We start from the raw sequence: 19042 nt of genomic DNA on the forward strand, positions 1-19042 counted from the left end.
ATACCAACACAACAGAGGTAAGACTGCAACAAATATAAGAAGGTATGATAACATAGGATAAAATTTTATCTGCGTCACATCATATACATACATTTTGTCCAATAAGTTAATCCTGGATGACTTTTACGTCCACTGTAACATAACGCAGCAAGGACGAGTACACACACGACACATGCATCTTGATGCGAGAGTGAGTTGTGCCTTCAGACACTTGGCACATCTTATACCATGCTTATGCTTCTAGAATGACTGCAGCTGCCTATAGCCTATAGTTCAAAGTTTGATTCCTATGTAGCACACATGACTTTTCTGGATGAAGACCTACCAAAAAGTCATCGGATGACTTGGGTTGGAAATTATTATGGATGAGGTGGCATTTGCAAGCATCATCATTTGTACATTACTACTGTACTCTCTCTCTCTCTCTCCCTTTGCTTGCTCCTTAAACCTTTTTTAACAAAGAAAGATAGATTATTTTGCACGTCGTCTTATTGAGTTTAAATTAATTAGCCTCTCGTGGAAAAACGAACCAAATAGTACAGAGATTCGATTGGGATAAAGGTTGGGGAGGATAAAAAATCACGATTAAGTTCTTTTATTCTTCTTCTTATTCAAAGAATAATAATTAAAAAAAAAAGAATTGGAAGAGGAAGAGGAGGAGGAGGTCTAAGTCTTTAAAGCCAGTGAGTGGATATTCTACGTCTCGATCGATCGATCTAAATCCAGATCGAAGGAGAGGCTGGAAGTTGGAACATGGGAATAAAAGCAAAACGTCAAAGGTTTTATCCAGGGGTGGACGCGTGGATCTTGACAAAGTTATCCTCCCCTCCCCCGCTCTTTATCCTCGCTCCGGAGTCCGGATTGGAACAGGCGGATAAGCTCCATTGGTGGACTCGTATACGGATAGCGTATATTAATTCTTTCACCAAATTGGGATAGCGACCGGAGGAATATTTGCGGGGTGGGATTAATTAACCATTCGGGAAAAAGAGTTCATGTGCATGCTCCAAACCACTCCAGGTGTCCTTTACTCCTTAGAGGAGCACATCTTTCCACGTGCGTAACTCCTCAAGCCCTCCTACCTATTATTTTTTAAATTATTTTATATTTTTACTTCTCTACTACTATTTTAAAAGTTTCGGATATAACCGATGTCGAGCTGTTCCTCCAAGCTAACCAACTACGCTGTCGAATAATCAACCGAATCGAGCTAAGCCACCAAACCACTAACTACCAGATAATTTTTTCACACTATTATTTAGGGTTTGAGTTGAACTCATGACCTACTTGGTCACGGGAAAGGTACCTATCAATTCTATAGAAGTTGGTTGGAAATTAAGGGAGTATCAATCCTCAACAAGCACTGCAGGTTTTTACAGCGCATGCAACACGACAAAGCAAGCAGCTCCCCTTTTTTTTTTTTAATGATTTTAATTTTCCCCGTCTAAAATCCCTCTTAATTTTAAAAAGAAAAATCTCGTCCCCTAAAATCAAATCTACTCAGATTTCCAAGTCAACAGATTACAACGGCTGTCTTACGTGCTCCCTCCACGTGCCGCTCTCCTACGTTAAACCTGTTCTAAAGGTTGATTAAATCCCATGATTAATTCTTCGTAGCTTAGTCAATCAAATTTTTTCTCTTCTTCTTGTATCTACTACGCCCCTAGATTCGACTTCACCGCTTATAAATACCCATCTCCCCTCCCCTTACGCTCCTCATCGCCCTCAAACAAATCTAAATAGTTTGCCAAAAAAAGAAGAAAGAAAGCTAATATAGAATGAAGTGCGTAGATAGTGATAGGACTGCTACTATTCCTACCACCATTCACATGCTTCTCTCTCTATCCCTTCTCTTATCCGCCGTCTACCTCCTCTACTCTTTGCTCCTGAAGGCCTTCTTCTCTGCACGGCCTTCTGCTGATCGTAAGCTGCGTCTTCCTCCGGGTTCCATGGGCTTGCCTTATGTTGGAGAGACCTTCCAGCTCTACGCCAACAAGAACCCCACCACCTTCTTCGCCCTCAGGATTAGGAGGTTCGTATACTTTTATTAATTACTTATTCTGGTCCGATCCGGAGGGCTCTGTAGATCTTATCTTACTAGTATGATATATACATTGTTGGTTTATTATACCGCATAGTTAGATTATGAGCATTCGTTAATCATGCATGCAAATGTAAGTATTGGAATAGTAATAATATATATATTTTTAATCTCTATCATTTCTTGGGGTTGGTGGTGATGATGATGGTGATGGTGGTTGTTTGTTTGTTTATTAGGTATGGACCTATTTTTAAGACCCACATATTGGGTTGCCCTTGCGTGATGGTGGCGAGCCCGGCGGCGGCGAGGTTCGTGCTAGTGACGCGCGCCGACCTCTTCAAGCCGACGTTTCCGGTGAGCAAGGAGCGGATGCTCGGCCGGCAGGCCATCTTCTTCCAGCAAGGGGACTACCACGCCCGGCTGAGGCGCCTCGTACTTCGCGCCTTCATGCCCGAAGCCATCCGGTCCACGGTGGCCGGCGTCGAGGCGATCGCCGTCCGCACCCTCCGCTCATGGGATGGACGAATGATCAACACCTTCCAGGAGATGAAAACGGTAAGCTCAATGGCCCCAGTTTTTATACTTCTTCTTTGGTTTCATTCGATTCCATAATATTATCATGGGAAAATTTATGATTTACGACGCTTTTTTTGCTCCATTTGATCCTGCATTCTTGTAGTTAGGTAGTTGGAAGTTGCTCCAGTATTATTTTAACCTAACCACAGACATTAAATGACATAAATATCCAAGCATTATTTAGGATTTACAGTTTAGAGGAAGATCTTAGAAAAATCAATGAAGAGATATAATAGGTATTTAACTTTTTTTATTCCTTTTGAAATGGAAATAAAATATATTCTAACTTCCAAACAAATAGGGTACGTTAAAAACGTAGAATGTATAAAAGATAATATATATAGAAAGGAATCATTTCCTTCTGGCCTAGCTCCACAGAACTTTCATCCACACGATTAAAGATGTATGTACAGAAAAAAAAAAGAAGAAATATCTTGAGAATTCAAATCTACACCCTCCAATACTATATATATATATATATATGTAAACAAAATCTTAAATCTGGTTCCAAATTTTTCTCCATGATTGGCAGTACGCATTCAACGTGGCACTGAACTCTATCTTCGGAAAGGATGAGGTGTGCTACGTGGAGGAGTTGAAGCAGTGTTACTACACACTGGAGAATGGCTACAACTCCATGCCCATCAATCTCCCAGGGACCTTATTTAACAAGGCAATGAAGGCAAGGAAGCAACTTGGCGAAATAGTAGCCAAGATTATCTTATCAAGAAGGCAGAGGAAGTTAAAGACGACCAATGACTTGCTTGGGTCGTTCATGGAAGCCAGAGAAGAGCTCACGGATGAGCAGATTGTTGATAACATCGTCGGGTCGGTCTTTGCGGCAAGAGACACCACCGCCAGCGTTCTCACTTGGATTGTCAAGTATCTTGGAGAGAATCCAAGTGTTCTAGGAGCAGTCACAGTAAGATTATTCAGTAATTTACTCATTAATATCTCTCTTCTTCTGCGTCTTCGATTTTCTTTCTAGTCCCAAGTGTGATAACAAGCGTTGGTTTACTTGTTATATAGGAAGAGCAAGAGGAGATCATGAGGAGCAAAGAGAAGGAGGAGGAAGACGGGGATGGTTCGCTAACCTGGGCGGATACCAAACGGATGCCGACGACGGTGAGGGTGATTCAGGAGACGATGAGGGTGGCTTCTATTCTATCTTTTACCTTCAGAGAAGCAGTGGAAGACGTGGACTATGAAGGTGGGTGCCAATAAATGAAAAAAAAATATTGTGGTTTAAGCATCATAAATTCTGAACACGATCTTATTGACTAAGATAATTGTCTACTTTTACTAATTAATGTATTGGTTTGAATCCTATTATTTATTAATAAATAAGTCTTCCTTACGTATGAATACAGGGTATGTCATTCCAAAAGGATGGAAAGTATTACCGCTGTTCACAAACATTCACCACAGCCCAGACAACTTCTCTGACCCGGAGAAGTTTGATCCCTCCAGATTTGAGGTAAAGAAACAACTAATACTGTAATCGTATAACTATTTTTACTCCTCTACTCTTTGCAATCTTAAAACATCATGTCGAATTTCTCTTCTTACCTTCAGGTTGCTCCAAAGCCCAACACCTTCATGCCATTCGGAAGTGGAGCCCACTCCTGCCCTGGGAATGAGTTGGCCAAGTTAGAGATGCTGGTCCTGCTGCATCACCTCACAACCAAGTACAGGTAAAAGGACCAAACAAGTCCAAAATCAGAGTTTTTGACTATATTTTAAGTTTCCCACTAAATTTTTCTACATATTTAATTTACTATAAAATCTAAATACGAAACTATGTTTTATTAAATTTGCTGAACCGGAATCGTTTTCCTCTTCAACGATTAAAAAAGTCGTTCGATAACCGGCAAGTCTTTGCTGAACCAAATAAAAAAGATTTATGTGAAAAAAAATTCCTAAGACTTAACAATTCATCACTTTTAAACTTTCATATAAGTCAACAATTGAAAAATGACTTATATTTCAACGTCGTTGTCCGATTCAGCAGTTTACCGTGGCAAAATACTTGGTATATTGAATGCATTTTAAAAAAAGTCATGGAGGGTTAGTTTGGTCAAAAACTTTCTAAGATCACATCACCCCAAAAATAGCCACAGGGCTCCTCCAAGGGGTCACTGGGATCATCAACTTTTCTTGATTTGATGAGATGCCAATTTCTTTTTCAGGTGGTCTACATCGGAATCAGAGAGTGGAATCCAATTTGGACCCTTTCTGTTGCCGTTGAATGGGTTGCCAATGAGATTTTCTAGCAAGAATTAGAAGTGGCTGACCGTAGGAGATTCATGGAGGCACTGTAGTAGGTATGCCAAAGAAGAAGAAAAAGAACACAAAGAAATGTCAACTAATTAGGACAGTAAAGAAATGTCTCAAGCTAAGCACCTTGTACAAATCTTCCAACTTCATTGTATGGTAAAGGAAACACAATAAAGAGCGTCCAAAGTTCAACCGAGGAAACTAAACATAAGATTTCAATGAACAGACGATTAAGACAAGTAGAGTGTTACCTGAATTATCCACTAGCCATGGTGGTGGTGGTGGTGGTGGTGTTACAGAAACCCTATCCTGTGCATTAAGTCAGGTGAGGAGTCAACTAATACGCAATCCAAATCATTATATGTAATTAAGCAGGATCATGAGATGTAACATCCGGAACTGCTTTATCACCCTTTCTATTATGAGATGAAATCTTCTCTTGTAGATAGACAAACAACTTTAATAAAGAACTCAAGCAAGTGTAAGACATACCTAACCATCTGAATTTCCCAATCGCGGGTGAGCTCTGCACCTGCCATTAAACTTTTTTTTACATATGAATCAAGTACCTTAGCAATTCAAGTTAACAATCAATTGAAGGCTTAGCGAGGATTAATACAGTTCCCAACTGATTTCAAATGGAACTCCCTTCAGAAAACCCATGATATTTGGAAGTGAGATGAGAGCGAGACAATGAAACTTGAGCAGACTTGGATAATAGATGGCTTTTCAAAGAATAGTTATATAGTCTTGTTCAATCACTACCTTTCACTGGTATTCTTTTGAAAGCCAAACTATCTCAAAACATGAACTATACCAAATTGTGTGCCAAATCAAGGCTTTAATTTTTAACAAAATGGTTTCTTTTCTGCAAACCAAATGATCTATCAGTTAGCCCCAGCATTATCAGGCAATCAGAATTTCCAGGGTAAAAATAGCCAGAGCCCTCAAGGGCCAACAACTCCGGTACTCTAGTATCATCGAATCTTTGTTTATGTCCTGTCACATGTGGAGAGAGAACAAGTTGATAATTTTACTCGTTCTTCTGAACTCCACATTTCTTGGAGATCACATCTGCGCTTATCTTATGATTCCGGACATCATAAGGTTTATCTTGTCAACCTTTCTGAGGAGGAACACCATAACCTGGGCGAATCTTATTGGGTAATGGCCTCGCTACCAGCCCATCAACAACCCAGCCGCTTTGCAAACCATCATTTTTTATATGGCCGAATTCTCGCTCTACATAATCCAAAGATATCTGCAGACGTCCACCTGGTCTGCAATCATCACAAATGCTTTTTGATTCAATCCCTACGTTTTTCTCCAGCCAGTAGAGATAGTTGACGTGGAATATAGATTTGAGCATATCTTCTGTAGAAGAGTCTTCTTTAAGAACAACCTATAATTAATGCCAGATGTTTAATATACATGGATATAAATATGCAAAAGGATAAAGAACTAATTCATGAAGAAGGATTAATGAAATCTTGAATATCTAACTTACAAAAAATGTTCCTCCATTTTCTGTAAGAATGTATCTTTCGTTTCTGAACAGCTCAAACAGGGCAAATGCGTCCTCTTTGCTGCTGATGACTTCACTGAGCTTGGACCCCAGTTGCAACCGGCGACAAATCTCAGATGATGCATTTTTGGCTTCCACAGATAGTGTCTGGAACAGTCCCTGAAGCAGGAATCAAATATTAAATTTAAGATGCTCTGGTGCAGATCAGAATGACCTTCTGAGATTGATATCCAAATTGTTTTAGCTCACTAAGCTGCAATCAGCATTTAATATCCTAAACCATAACAAGGTATCTTAATAACAAAAACTCCATTTTAGACACCACTCAAATCTATGAATTAGTCAAGAATTTTTTTATCAAATAAGAATACCCTTGCCCTTATGATGTTGCGTGTGCATGATGGTGGTGGTGGTTGGGTGGGAATGCAGCAGCCACTTCCTGTGCTAAGACTATTGGTTTGCTCTATTTAACTTCCAGCAGGAACAAGGTTATGAAGCTATCAATTTCTATTTGACCTGACTAGCTTGCATGAACCAACAAGCAATTTCCAAACAAACAAAAAAAAAAAATATATATATATATATATATATATATTAATTATCTTAGTGGGACCCTCTTAATAAATGTTTGAGTGAGAAAGATAGACAAAAGACAAAAACTTGCTTAAGTTGGGAAGAAAGAGAGAAGATTTATCATTTAGGTCAACATAATTACATAAAAAGTGAATCAGAAATTCTGAAGGAAAAGATCAAAACAGAAATAGATGACTTACTTTCACACTTTACTGGATGAGAACCAGAAAGATGTCCTAAATTTAGAGCTAAGTAAAGAAGGCATGGATACAGAATACATAAATGCAAGAAAGATAAGATTACAAGGTTAAAGAATATACAACTAGGTTGTAGGTCCCAATAGTATGCCTAGACATATATTAAGAGACAGGTTGAATTTGGTTGACTAGTCTATATGACAGAATTAAACATGCTGAAAAGACGCAGGATGAGTAGAGAAAGAGTATTTTAGTGACAAAATGCAGTAAATAATAACATAAGAGATATACCAATTTAATTGAGTTGTGAAATCAAAAGTGAGTAATACTATGAAACTTTGGGAGAGGATAATTGAACAGAAGTTAAAAGATGAAATGTATTTTTAAATCAGTATGGTCCACTGACGCAGATCAACTAAAAAAGCTACTTGCATAGTAATATCATTCATAGACTAATAGAACTAAATGATAGTCATGATCAGTTATATAAATTGCCTAAGCTCTGTGACAGGGTTCCTAAACTTTAGTGGTTATAGAGTAGAAAGGAAAGTCTGATAAATATTGATGTTTTTTAAAGTATGTGACAAGAAAAGGCTGATGATTCCTTACTGACAGCATCTCGAAAGAGATCCCTAGAGGACATTTCTAGTTTGCAAAACTACAGTAGGGTTGAAAGAGAAAGGTCAGTCATCAGTAAGATGGTTCTAGCTAACTTCACATTTCTGCACTAGTTTAAAAGACAACATAACAATCAATAGCAGACATCAAGTACCATTAGTTCATACTGTGCCTCGCCCAAGAAAAGCAGTCATAGTTAACCTAGATAGAGTTCCCAAACATAAGAGGCAATTTAGAGTAAAAATATTGTAGTTCCACTCACTTTATGCGTAGTGATGATTGGCACGCCAGGGAAAAGTGGTTCTGCATCATTAACTTCTTTCACTGAAGGAACTTGTCCACTCAATAGATATTCGCTGAAAACCAGATCTGCTCCAAAAAAGAAAAAAATAATTTCAAACTAAACAAGATTTAATTTAGTAAGATAAGACTAAAACAAATATTAAAATACTCATCACATGCATTTAGAAAATTCATGTTTTATATTTTTTTCCTAATAATAGGAAGTATTTACCTTAAGATATGAATATCAAGGAACTAACAAACTAATTTTGGAAACATGTACCCAGCTTGTCAGGATCTACAATATATATACAGACATAAGTACTAAAAGGATACACACACACACACACACACACACACACATATATATATATGGGAAGGTCTTTCACCATGAGTCAAAAACTCATAAAAGGCACAAATCAAACAAACAAAATGTGCTAAAAATTTTACAAAGCAAACTGTCAAGCTCCAAATGTTTGATCCTGATGTAAGTATCTTACAACACATTAAACAAAGTCTACTAATCACATATTTTTAAAACCCATCATTGTCATAAAAATTAAAACAATAGCCAATGGTTACAATGCTTGGTGTGAGTTACCATTCAGCTTTAGTCCTTCAATGACAGCACTCTTCTTTTTAAGTTTTTATACTTCTAACCCATCAAAAATGTAGAAATATCATAACATGGATTGCCAACATTGTAATTTTTTAGGTCACCTAACTAATGTAGGAACCCCATAACTCCCTGACTGTTACTCTCCAACCCTGAAAGTCCAGATCATGTTAGTGCAGATTCTCAACATATATGTTTCTCATGAAGTTAAAATGGTTGCCATGAAGCTCAATCCAACAAAAAGGATTCTCAACATATACACATATGTGCCATGCCTTGGCCTATCAACCGCACTACCACTGGAATATAAAACTATTGACCATTAAGATTGATATAAAGTTAAGCTAAACACTAATATACTACTAAAGATGACTCTGTATATCATAATGAGATACTGAGTAGTAAAAAAATGAATTTTTCCAATTAAATATTTACCCATTGACCATTGTATTCTTAATAACTTCATAAAAAGAGCAACAATTAATATTTTGTAAGAAAAAAAAAATACTGGAGATGAGTAAAGAAACAGAGAGATTACTTGCACGATAGGGATTTAGAGTCCTTAGTTGAATTGACTGATACGACTTAAGATTGCAGTACATGTGAACACATGTTACTGCAACAAATGAAGAAAGAGCTAAAGGTGCAGATGATCCAATGGAGTTGGCCAATGCTATTCCAATCGCGATCCCTAGGAACTTGCTAACCATTCCTTGAGCTTCACCTTTTGCAATAACCTGCAAAATTACCAATCATGAAAACTGAAAAGTTACAATATCTGAACTAAGACCTGAATGTATATGTTTTTAGGTCATTAGCTATATTGGACAACTTTTGTAACAAAATATTATTTTGAAGCATCTTTATCTAATACAGTGTAATCAAGCATCCATTGATAATGTACACCAACAAACAAAATTGGAATACTGTATATGTTGTATAATGTCTGAATCTCAAGCATGCTGGATAATTTAATGATCATACACTGAATAAGCTGCAACTGCACAGTTGATACACCAATTTCAAAGAAATATTATAGATGGGACATGCTAAGGATCTCATGTTTACCTCCGCAAAGTTCCTTTGTACAGCAAAACCTGCATAGAAGCAGCTTCTAGTAGCAGCCTGCAATAAAATGAATAAGAGAATAGTTCAACCATAGATGGATAAACATAATGAAGCCACCAGTATGACATAATTGATGGCAATGCCAGATGAAAATGTCTAAATCCAGCTAAGTAGAAAAGATATGCTATTACCTGAATAATGCAAATAGGGGAGTAATTAGATCATAAATCACACATATTCAGCAGTATATTAGGAACAAATAAAATTAAAATTGTGAGATACTAGGAATTCCTAAAATTTCTTTAACAAAAGAACATAAACGAAACAATAGGAACCACCATAACTAAAATAATCAGCGTCATATAAACCTTTTATTACACAAATGAGCTCACTGTGTATAACATCTCACAACCACAAAAGGCATGTGTTCGCATAGGACCTATTAGATTTTGGTACTATTGAATAAAAGGCAGAGTACTAGATAGTTTGTCACAAATATGAATAATTTTTCATTTTACAAATAAAAGTGAGTGAAAATGCAAATATATATACATACATATATATATATATATAGACGTATGTATGTATGTGTGTGTATGTGTTGCGCGTATGTGCGTGCCAACTTGACCTTATATCAAATGGACACATGATAAGAGCATAAAAGTACACCTAAATACCTCGTATACTAGTCTATTTGCTATCTTATAATCATAATATTATTGATTTAATGCCATATTCTTAGTGAAGTCACTTTGTGCAGGTTGCTAGGAAAATGAATTTAAATTAGATCAGATGGCACAAAGTGGAAAATAGAGTGGCTTGAATGCGCTGTTTTCCTATGTTTGAAGATCCATCTAAGCTGAAGGTTTAATTTGAAATAGCAATCCAACCAAGTCAAATCAGCTGTCATGAGTCCAACGAAGCTATATATGATTTTGATCCAGAATTCCTATTACGAGCTATTTTCAGAATCCCTATTTGAAGTACTCCTATTTCGAGCTCCATGATTGCCTATTTCAGAATTTTCAAACATTCCTTATTTGAGAGAATGCTTTCCGGAATTTCCTATTCCAGGACTTTCTCATTTAAAGAAGATTCCTTTCCAGAATTTTCTACTATGAGTGTCCAATTTTGAGATTTTTGGAGTTCCTATTTGTCTAGCTCGAAATTAGGATTAGTGCTGGTTTTTTTCTTGGGAGCATTCTGATCCACAAGAAGTACTTGAAATGAGACAAGCAGCTATGTATAGCTACTTCCACGTTGACTTCAGAGAAGGGATGGATCTAAACATTTGTATTTGTCTTCTAACTTAATAAATTCTGGATTCTTAATCTTTTGGTTATGGATTTGAATGCTTTTAAAAAAAAAATGATATCTTTAGATAATTCATTAATGAAATACCAAACTTGCTTGTTTCTTTGCTCTATCGTTGTCGAAACAAAGGCATGTAGATACTTTGGATTAGAATTTTGGTGATTGCATTATACAATATGCTTTGAATACCACTGCAGCTATGATATCCTTCGATCAAATCCAACAGAAATAGCCATGTTTATAACTGGTTTAGATGATTCCTTGATTCATAGTCTCCTTTCTCATTTATTGGTTTTTTGCTCAGTTGCTTTGGTGCTAATCAATCTTAATTTTCAATTCACAATTTCCCTGTTTCGTCTTCGATCTTGTTTTCTTTACACCTGATCACACTTATCCTCTCCCTTTTGATTCGACCTTGGATTTTCTGAGATTACTACTTGAACGATCTCTGACACTTGGGAGCGCATCAAGTTAAACAACATGTATGACCTACTGACCTAGATCTAATAAAGCAATTCTAATCCAGGGATTTTCCTCACCTGTATCAAAGCAGCTGCTGAACGACCAGCTCCCGCAGCTGCACCAATCAAAACAAAATGATGAGGAAAAACTGGAGTCAAAATCTCCAATCCATATGCAGCATTTTCCAGAAGATCTGCAAACAGCCTCCATCCCTTAGGATTGACATCAAAATGACGACCAAATTTCGACAACAATATTTTGCTCAGATACCCGAGTCCATCCTTGAGCACCCAATTGACTGCCGCAGCTGTTGGTATTGCACCCTTTCCTAATCCAACTGCATAAAGTAAAGCCTGAAAGCAACAGATGCAACAACAGAAAATGTACAGTAATTTAATTCTGGCCAGTAGGAATAAGGTGAAAGAATTCGTATCTTTTACGAACTAGATTGCAAATGAAAATTGCTTCAAATGCTGTGAATGTATTAGTGTCAATATAATCAAAATCCATGTCAACGAGATACTACCGTTCTATTATTCTTTTTATGCTAAGTTTGGTCCAAAATAAAATAATAAAAATAGCCAAGGTAACTTGCTCCCTTCCTAGTGGTTCCACATCCAGTAGAATATCTTCAGGAACAACCTTAAAGAATTAAATTTAAAGAACAACAGAACGATAGCGGTAAACTGGCTGAAAGAGATTACATAAAAGAAGAAGATAATACCTGAGTGGAAAGGACGCCGCTGACTTGGCTGGCGATGCCCTGAACCGCTCTCCACAGGGAATATTCAAGGTAATCGCCGCTAACGCTGTGCGGAAATCCATCAGGGAGCATCAAATGGACGAACATATCCCTGCAATAGCGCCAGCAAGATTCCATCCCATGGTGGAAGATTCCGTTCCCCTCCCCCTCCCCCTCTAAGTGAGAAGCAACGAACGAATCCCGAAGAGGATCAGGGACGAGCCTCGTCCTCTTGCCTCCTCTTATTTCCCAAACAAAGTCATCACCTTTACGACCACCGCCAGCGTCGCCATCGCCATCACTACTAATGGCGACGGCGGGAGAAGGTAAGAAGGAGAGGAGCAAGAAGAGGGAGGCAAGAGGGTTGTGCCTAATGAATCGGAGGAAGAGTAGTAGCAAGCCAACGATAGCAGGAGGAGGAAACCAGCCATTGGGATCGAAAGGGTTCCCGCGCCACCACCTCCCGTTGCCGTTGTTGTTGTTGTTTGCGTTGTTGCCGCTGCCACCGCCATGGAGAGGAAGAGGAGGAGGAGGAGGAGGAAGACGAGATGGAGATGAGAGAGAATGGAGGTTTACAGGGCCAGAGGGAACACGTACCACAGAGATGGGTTTAGGGTTTTGGTTGGAAATAGAAGCGGAAGAGGAGGGACGAGAGGCAAGGCGAGGAGGAAGAGGATGAGTGTTAGGGTATGGTAGAAGCAGCCACTGCCCCATTAGGCCGGTCGTCGAGGCGACCATTACTGGACACCAAGGTTATTATTATACGGATACTGATGATAAATTTGGTACATGATACGAATAAGAGATCCGTATAACCATGGATAAATGTGAGATGCACGAACCTTATACAGAAGAATTTATAACATGCAAAAGTAAAAAAAATAATTTAAATTACATTATTTCAGTTTTTCGTTTTACCATATTAAATTCTTATTTGATGATAACATATAAGTCACATTTTCCCACCCTATATTGGATTCCAGTTATCTGACTATTTACTTCTCTAGTTCAATTGTTAATTTTTGTTGTTATTTAAACTTAAACGAATTAAAAGCATACCGTGAACTACAAACCAATTTGCTCTCGATATCTTGTTACTAATAACTTAAACTTTAACAGCTTTTGAAAGGTTTCATATAAGGAGCTATTTAGAAAATTTTATTTCGCAACTTTATTCTAAATCGACCCTTAACTTTTCATTGTATCTAAAGTCTTGCGTCAGGCATTGGAAAATATAATGATGCTGCCAGTTGAGGGGGACATCAGCAAAGATACAACTAAAATAAAGAAAATAATACAAAAAGCTAGTCCCAAAAGTTTTGGCCTCAAATCCTGCTTAAAGGCGATAAGTCTCAACAATCTCAGTTCAGCAGTTATCGCATCAGATCTAGCACCATACGGACGGTGGTTTAAAGAACAATGTAGTTTAACAAAAATGAAATGATCGTAAATCATGATTAAGAATGTCTCAACTCCCACATCCAGATTGTCCTTTTTAGTCAGATTATGATGTGATGATGTTTTACCATCAGAATTCGGCAGCAAGCAGTATCACCTCTAGTAAATAAGGAGGCTGGCTACAAGAGAGGCTGCGTGATTAAGAACATACAACTACTACACAAGAAAGCTCATGGAACTGCTACGGAGCCAGCCTGACCCAAAGACTCCCAGGATGATACGAGGCGAAGCAGATGCAACCTCTCGACAAACGGTTCGAGAACTTCTACCTCCTCTACAGGTGCAAAGGCCATGCATATGCTGAGTTCTTGGACTGCTTCCCCGTACCTCCTGTAAAATGGAAATTAGGCATACGTCCTGTACAAACGTGGTAACATAATTCTCAATGGTGTAATGCAATTACCTGCTGTAGTACAAGAGCATGCCGCGGTCTCTTCTTAGAGTCCAATTGTCAGGCTGCAGAAGCAGCAACCTTTCTGATGCCATGATGGCCAATCTACAAAACGAGCAAAGATGGGAACTATTCCATTAAGAATTCATCTAATCATCCTAAAAGAACCAAGATTGTTCGATTTGGCGTAACCTTTCTTTCTGTTCCACAGATATCTAGAACAGAATAACCGATGCTAGAAAAACATGAATAATAGACTTTAAGTTTTAAGATTCAGATATCTAACTAATCATGTCACATATAATTCCAGTGTTTCCTCTTCAGATCAGCTTCAAAAAAGAAACGGCAACTTAATAAATTAATGAAATATGTAGATAAACCACTTCTAAGAATAGGGAAATAAAACCACGAGTTGGTATACTTTCCCTTGACACAAAAATGCACTAATAAGTAATAAAACCCGAGTCACAACAATATATTGCAACTTGCAAGCTCACGGATCCTTTCTTCAGCATGATGGGTAACACATCATACATTATATAATAACTTCAAGCTCAAAACAACATCCTGCTTCATGTGCCATTATCAATTACAATAAATTTATGCCTGTCTTAGACCCATCCTCTTTAAAGTTCTATTAATTTTCAAACTTGTTCAGTATAAGACTAAATAATGTGCTTTGAATACACTATAGCGTATAAGTTACTCTACTCATTTGACAGTATTCAGCAACATACTCCATTATCAAAATAGTAAATTGACCAAAACCAATAGGTTCCTATCAGACACAGATGTGCGTATCCATTTTTATAATGTGCATGTAGCAGTTTGATTATTCGACTACACACTTTAGATACTTTCCATCCATTATATATTTCAGAAGTCATTGATATACCATCAAAACTGATGATACCATTTTAATCATTGATTTCATCATGAACACTATATAGCAGTTTGAAATTTTGGATACGCTTTACAATTTTCTGCAATGGAATTATGATTCAAAGTTACTGATAGACCACCCAAATTAAAGATCTACTTTCTTGAGCGACAACAATTACCTGAGCTCTTGAGGTCGCAATAGTGGAACTTTTTCCATGTTGCCTTTATCGTGCCCAGGGTAAATCGGCCTAAGAGGTGAAGTTAACATCAATCCATGATTCATCTTTGAAGCCCGTTTCCAGTGAAGCCTCTGTAAACAAGGGAAAGGTGAGACTACAAGATATAGTGGATAAAATTGATTTCATGACCTTCACTGCTTAACTCGGAGTGTTGCCGGTTAACTAGAAAACTTACAATCAAATTAGCCAGGGCAATAGCAATAATATCTCTGTTAGTTGCAACTTCAAGTCCTAAAAGTGTTTTACTGTTCAAGTCAGATGCCATTGATCTTGGATCCTCAATGCATCTACCATTTATTGTCGCTAACAAGCTATGTCCTGAAGAAGCCCTGAAAAGTTCCTAAAAAAACAAAATAACTAGTTAGTAGTTAGATTAGGTAGAAAAAGGAGATCACCCTGTGACGCGTTGATTCTCAGAAAGTAAGGACTTGAAATATATAGCAACAGGTTAATAAGTCAATCAAAAGGAAAAGTAAACCAGGAGGAAAGCATTAAAACAGAGAAATAGAGCTGGAGGAGGCACAAGTATTGATTCCTGATGCTGAATACTATGTTAGATAAACTAAATATGATCAATGAGGACTCTAATGGAGGGATATAAACAGTACCAGAATGGAAATATTAACCATCGCTTACTGAAGTGCAGGCATGACAAGTTACAAAAGAATCAGAATCTAGGAATATTGTACCTCTGGGTTCTCCGTCTGCGGCCAAATCAAAAAATCTTCCCCCACAGGAGAGCCCACTATAGTCACGCCGAGTCTCCGGCAAATTTCAATATAGATGATGCTGAGCATAATAGCTGCCAACAAGACAGAAATTTAATTTGGACCTACAAGCAGAGTATACTCTTAACTTAATATAGTCCAGCCAACTGCACATAGTAACAGCCAGTTTACCGCTGCCACATCCCGAGCAAAGTACTGTATGCAAGTACGAAAATTTTGAATCTACAAGCACGGGAAATCTCTTGAAGCGTCTTGATTCAAAAAGAACAGTGTTTACAGCCTCAACTACTTCCATCAAATGGCAACCTATGTCCCTTGTAACCAACTCTGCCTCCACTTCCTTTGCTATCATATCTAACTCAGTCAACCACCCAGATATGCTCTTGCCAGATAAAGAAAGCTCTTCTACATCATTAACTTCAGACTGGGCCTTGAAGGGTACAGAAACATCTTTTCTCTCATTTATAAATGAGCAAGCATCCTTCTCTCGGTTAAAAGCTATGAAAGCTTCGTCTTCAGCAGCAACATACAACAAAGCCTGAGGTAAAAGTTTTCAAGTAAAGCTCAACATTGATCATAACTTTGTCTTGAATACAGTATATCTCTAGAAATGAGGAGCGCAGAAGTGCTAATTTTATGTTACTTAAGCTACTAAAGTATTCATAGACAATGTACAATTCTGCCACCAAGTACATAGAAGTAGTGATAGTCAGAGAGTAAAACCTGTGTCATGCAAGCTGCATGCATTGCCTAAAAATGATAAATTCAATTCTTGAGAGACATCCAATATGCAAAAAATAAGTGGTTCTTGTGCAATCTAAACTATACACCAAATCTGTTTTGTGTAAATCAGTTTTGACAAATTTAAATGAAGCTAACTAATAGGAAGGGCACAACCTGTGCATGTGAGCTACACTAACAATAATAAAATACAGTTCATCACAGGCATTAAAAACAAGAAGTGGTCCCTGTGCAATCAAACTTAGCCAGCATATATTGGTGGCATACCATTCTCAGAACAGATAATAACAAAAAGTACTGTGGACAAATATGGCCCATCTTAGTCATATCGGATCGAGATAATGATACATTCAAAATCTCTTAAATCTTCATTGTAAGCGCTAAAAAGTCACATAGACACTAGCTAAGAATATGAATCCCTTACCTGAAAAATCTATCTTGATGCCATTTTCACACCATTTACTTATCCAGTCTCAAACATGGAGTAATAACGCAATATAAAAGTCATAAATTCACAAAGAGGGCCATATAAACAGAACGATCTTAAAACTCTACTAGCCACAGTAAGTAAAGCAAATGAGAAAAAAAAAATCGTTCTGCCAATCTATCACAATGTCACGATACTGAAAAAGATGCCATATTTACTTATGAACTTAGCACCTTAACTTTTCACGATTCAAAAGATTTTGTTGATTGGCACCGCATTACCTTGGCAACGGAGACATCTTCATCCTGGGATTTGGAAGCGATCTCCCGGGCAAACCTTTCCCTCGCGAGCTTGAGAATCTGCATCCAGATTATTTTGCATGCATAATCCCCCCCAAAGGGAGCGATCAAAAGAACTCATCAGTTAAACATCAAGAAAGAGGAAAAAAAATAAACAAAAGAAGTCAGGAGGTATCGGAAATAATATCGCGGGCCGCCGATCCAGCGGCATGCAATTGCGGACATCAAGGAGTGAGGACGGCGCAGACCTTGAGGTTTTGTGCATCGGCGTGAGGGGAAGAGGGATGATCCATCGCCTGACAGCAGAGAGTGGGGGAAGCCATGGACGGGGGAGTGCTCCCCACGTGCCTCGTCTTCTTCCCATTCCTTCGGCGATCAGACCTGGTCGTAACAACAAATCGCGTGTGGGGATAGCAACACTAACTAAGCCTTCTCTCTCTCCCTCCCTCCCTCCCTAACCCTATTTATCTCATCTTTCTTCCTTAGGAACCAAACTAACCCTAGAAACCTCTGAGGCATATCAACAAACAGATGGCGGGGAAGGTGAAAGAAGAGAAGAGAGTGAGGGAGCGCGAAAGACACAGCAATTACCTAAGAGACAGCGATGCGAGGCCCGTCGCAGGAAAAGCCGGAGAGAGAAGCATGGCCGCGGAGGAAGAGGCGACGAACTCGGAATCAAGAAGACGAGCCAGACGAGGAGAAGGGGAAGAGGAGAGGAGGCATATATCAAGCGTCCACATGATCGTTGGAAGTCGTCGTCGTGTTCCTCGTCGTCGTCGTAGTTACGTACTTGATGCAACAACGCACGGCGTACGGCGCCGACTCTTTAGAGGGCTTGATGAGATCGGCAGCTCCACCACCGTCCATATGACGCAGAAGATGAGAGGCGATCTCGATCCTTATGACCATTAAAATTGGCCTCCTCCTCCTTTCTCCTTCTTGTATTATTACTCTCTCTCTCTCTCTCTCTCTCTCTTTCTTTTTCTTTGCTGAGAGGATGAGACGAGAGGGAAAAGGCAATGGAGACGGCAGTACGAAAAGGCCGTGCAGAGTGGGTGGGATGAAGATGACGCTAAAAACAGAGCGAGAGAGAGAGAGAGAGTGCGAATAAATGGCGTGATGGGGGGGGGGGGGGGGGGGGGGCGAGTGAATGATGAATGACCAGGCTGGAAGTTACCTGCATCGGAATTGTCTTTGATAGGGATAATCCTATTTTAAAAAAATGAAATGAAAATCTATTTACCATTAAGTAATTTAATTATGAGCAACTAATTATATTAAATAACAATAACATAACAAGTCCAGCGCTTCACTACTAAGTGCTTCACTATCAGTGAGCTACTAGAAAGCTTCCGCCAAATAGGCAATAGATATGCATCATATATTAAGTATATAAATAATGACATAATATATGAAATACATCGATATCATATCACCTGTTATGAAAACCAAATCTGCACGTAAATAAATTAGCTACGATTGTTCGCTTTTGGCGACCCTAATTATTTTCACACTAAATATGTTGACACAAATATTGATAAGTAATTGATTGATTGTTCATCACGAATGTCACTTTGGAAACTTAG

At 38.3% G+C, this 19042-nt stretch overlaps 3 protein-coding genes across 3 annotated transcripts; 1 reads left to right on the plus strand and 2 right to left on the minus strand.

Moving 5' to 3' along the window:
• Nucleotides 1-1724: 1724 nt before the first annotated feature.
• LOC140764857 (abscisic acid 8'-hydroxylase 1-like) lies at nt 1725-5133 on the plus strand. The gene is made up of 7 exons (XM_073103674.1): nt 1725-2032; nt 2278-2596; nt 3150-3539; nt 3647-3827; nt 3988-4094; nt 4193-4311; nt 4807-5133. Exons 1-7 carry the CDS (start codon nt 1779-1781, stop codon nt 4898-4900), a joined length of 1464 nt encoding a protein of 487 aa, XP_072959775.1. The 5' UTR covers nt 1725-1778; the 3' UTR covers nt 4901-5133.
• LOC140764856 (protein root UVB sensitive 1, chloroplastic) lies at nt 4796-13105 on the minus strand. The gene is made up of 9 exons (XM_073103673.1): nt 12274-13105; nt 11627-11902; nt 9774-9830; nt 9244-9442; nt 8070-8176; nt 6402-6578; nt 5387-6296; nt 5146-5203; nt 4796-4932 (listed from the first exon to the last, which is right to left on the minus strand). Exons 1-7 carry the CDS (start codon nt 13027-13029, stop codon nt 6012-6014), a joined length of 1857 nt encoding a protein of 618 aa, XP_072959774.1. The 5' UTR covers nt 13030-13105; the 3' UTR covers nt 4796-4932; nt 5146-5203; nt 5387-6011.
• A 611-nt stretch (nt 13106-13716) lies between these two features.
• On the minus strand, nt 13717-18569 carry LOC140764859 (uncharacterized). The gene is made up of 9 exons (XM_073103679.1): nt 18048-18569; nt 17705-17837; nt 17439-17516; nt 16161-16527; nt 15951-16063; nt 15437-15601; nt 15202-15332; nt 14153-14245; nt 13717-14079 (listed from the first exon to the last, which is right to left on the minus strand). The coding sequence occupies exons 1-9, from the start codon at nt 18194-18196 to the stop codon at nt 13920-13922; spliced, it is 1389 nt and encodes a 462-aa protein (XP_072959780.1). The 5' UTR covers nt 18197-18569; the 3' UTR covers nt 13717-13919.
• Between the last annotated feature and the right edge of the window lie 473 nt (nt 18570-19042).

The sequence above is a fragment of the Typha angustifolia genome, chromosome 8, assembly GCF_048772165.1.
Source record: "Typha angustifolia cultivar Huaian chromosome 8, ASM4877216v1, whole genome shotgun sequence".
NCBI classification, from domain to species: Eukaryota; Viridiplantae; Streptophyta; class Magnoliopsida; order Poales; family Typhaceae; genus Typha; species Typha angustifolia.

Coding starts and splice junctions, on each gene's coding strand:
- LOC140764857 (XM_073103674.1), top strand. CDS start 1,779: ATGAAGTGCGTAGATAGTGATAGGACTGCTACTATTCCTACCACCATT. Junction 2,033..2,277: donor TTCGCCCTCAGGATTAGGAG/GTTCGTATACTT, acceptor TTTGTTTATTAG/GTATGGACCTATTTTTAAGA. Junction 4,095..4,192: donor TTGATCCCTCCAGATTTGAG/GTAAAGAAACAA, acceptor TCTTACCTTCAG/GTTGCTCCAAAGCCCAACAC.
- LOC140764856 (XM_073103673.1), bottom strand. CDS start 13,029: ATGGTCGCCTCGACGACCGGCCTAATGGGGCAGTGGCTGCTTCTACCA. Junction 9,831..11,626: donor CAGCAGCTGCTTTGATACAG/GTGAGGAAAATC, acceptor ATTTTATTGCAG/GCTGCTACTAGAAGCTGCTT. Junction 6,297..6,401: donor AAAATGGAGGAACATTTTTT/GTAAGTTAGATA, acceptor CATTAATTATAG/GTTGTTCTTAAAGAAGACTC.
- LOC140764859 (XM_073103679.1), bottom strand. CDS start 18,196: ATGTGGACGCTTGATATATGCCTCCTCTCCTCTTCCCCTTCTCCTCGT. Junction 16,528..17,438: donor AAGATGTCTCCGTTGCCAAG/GTAATGCGGTGC, acceptor CTTTTACCTCAG/GCTTTGTTGTATGTTGCTGC. Junction 14,246..15,201: donor TTGCGACCTCAAGAGCTCAG/GTAATTGTTGTC, acceptor CTCGTTTTGTAG/ATTGGCCATCATGGCATCAG.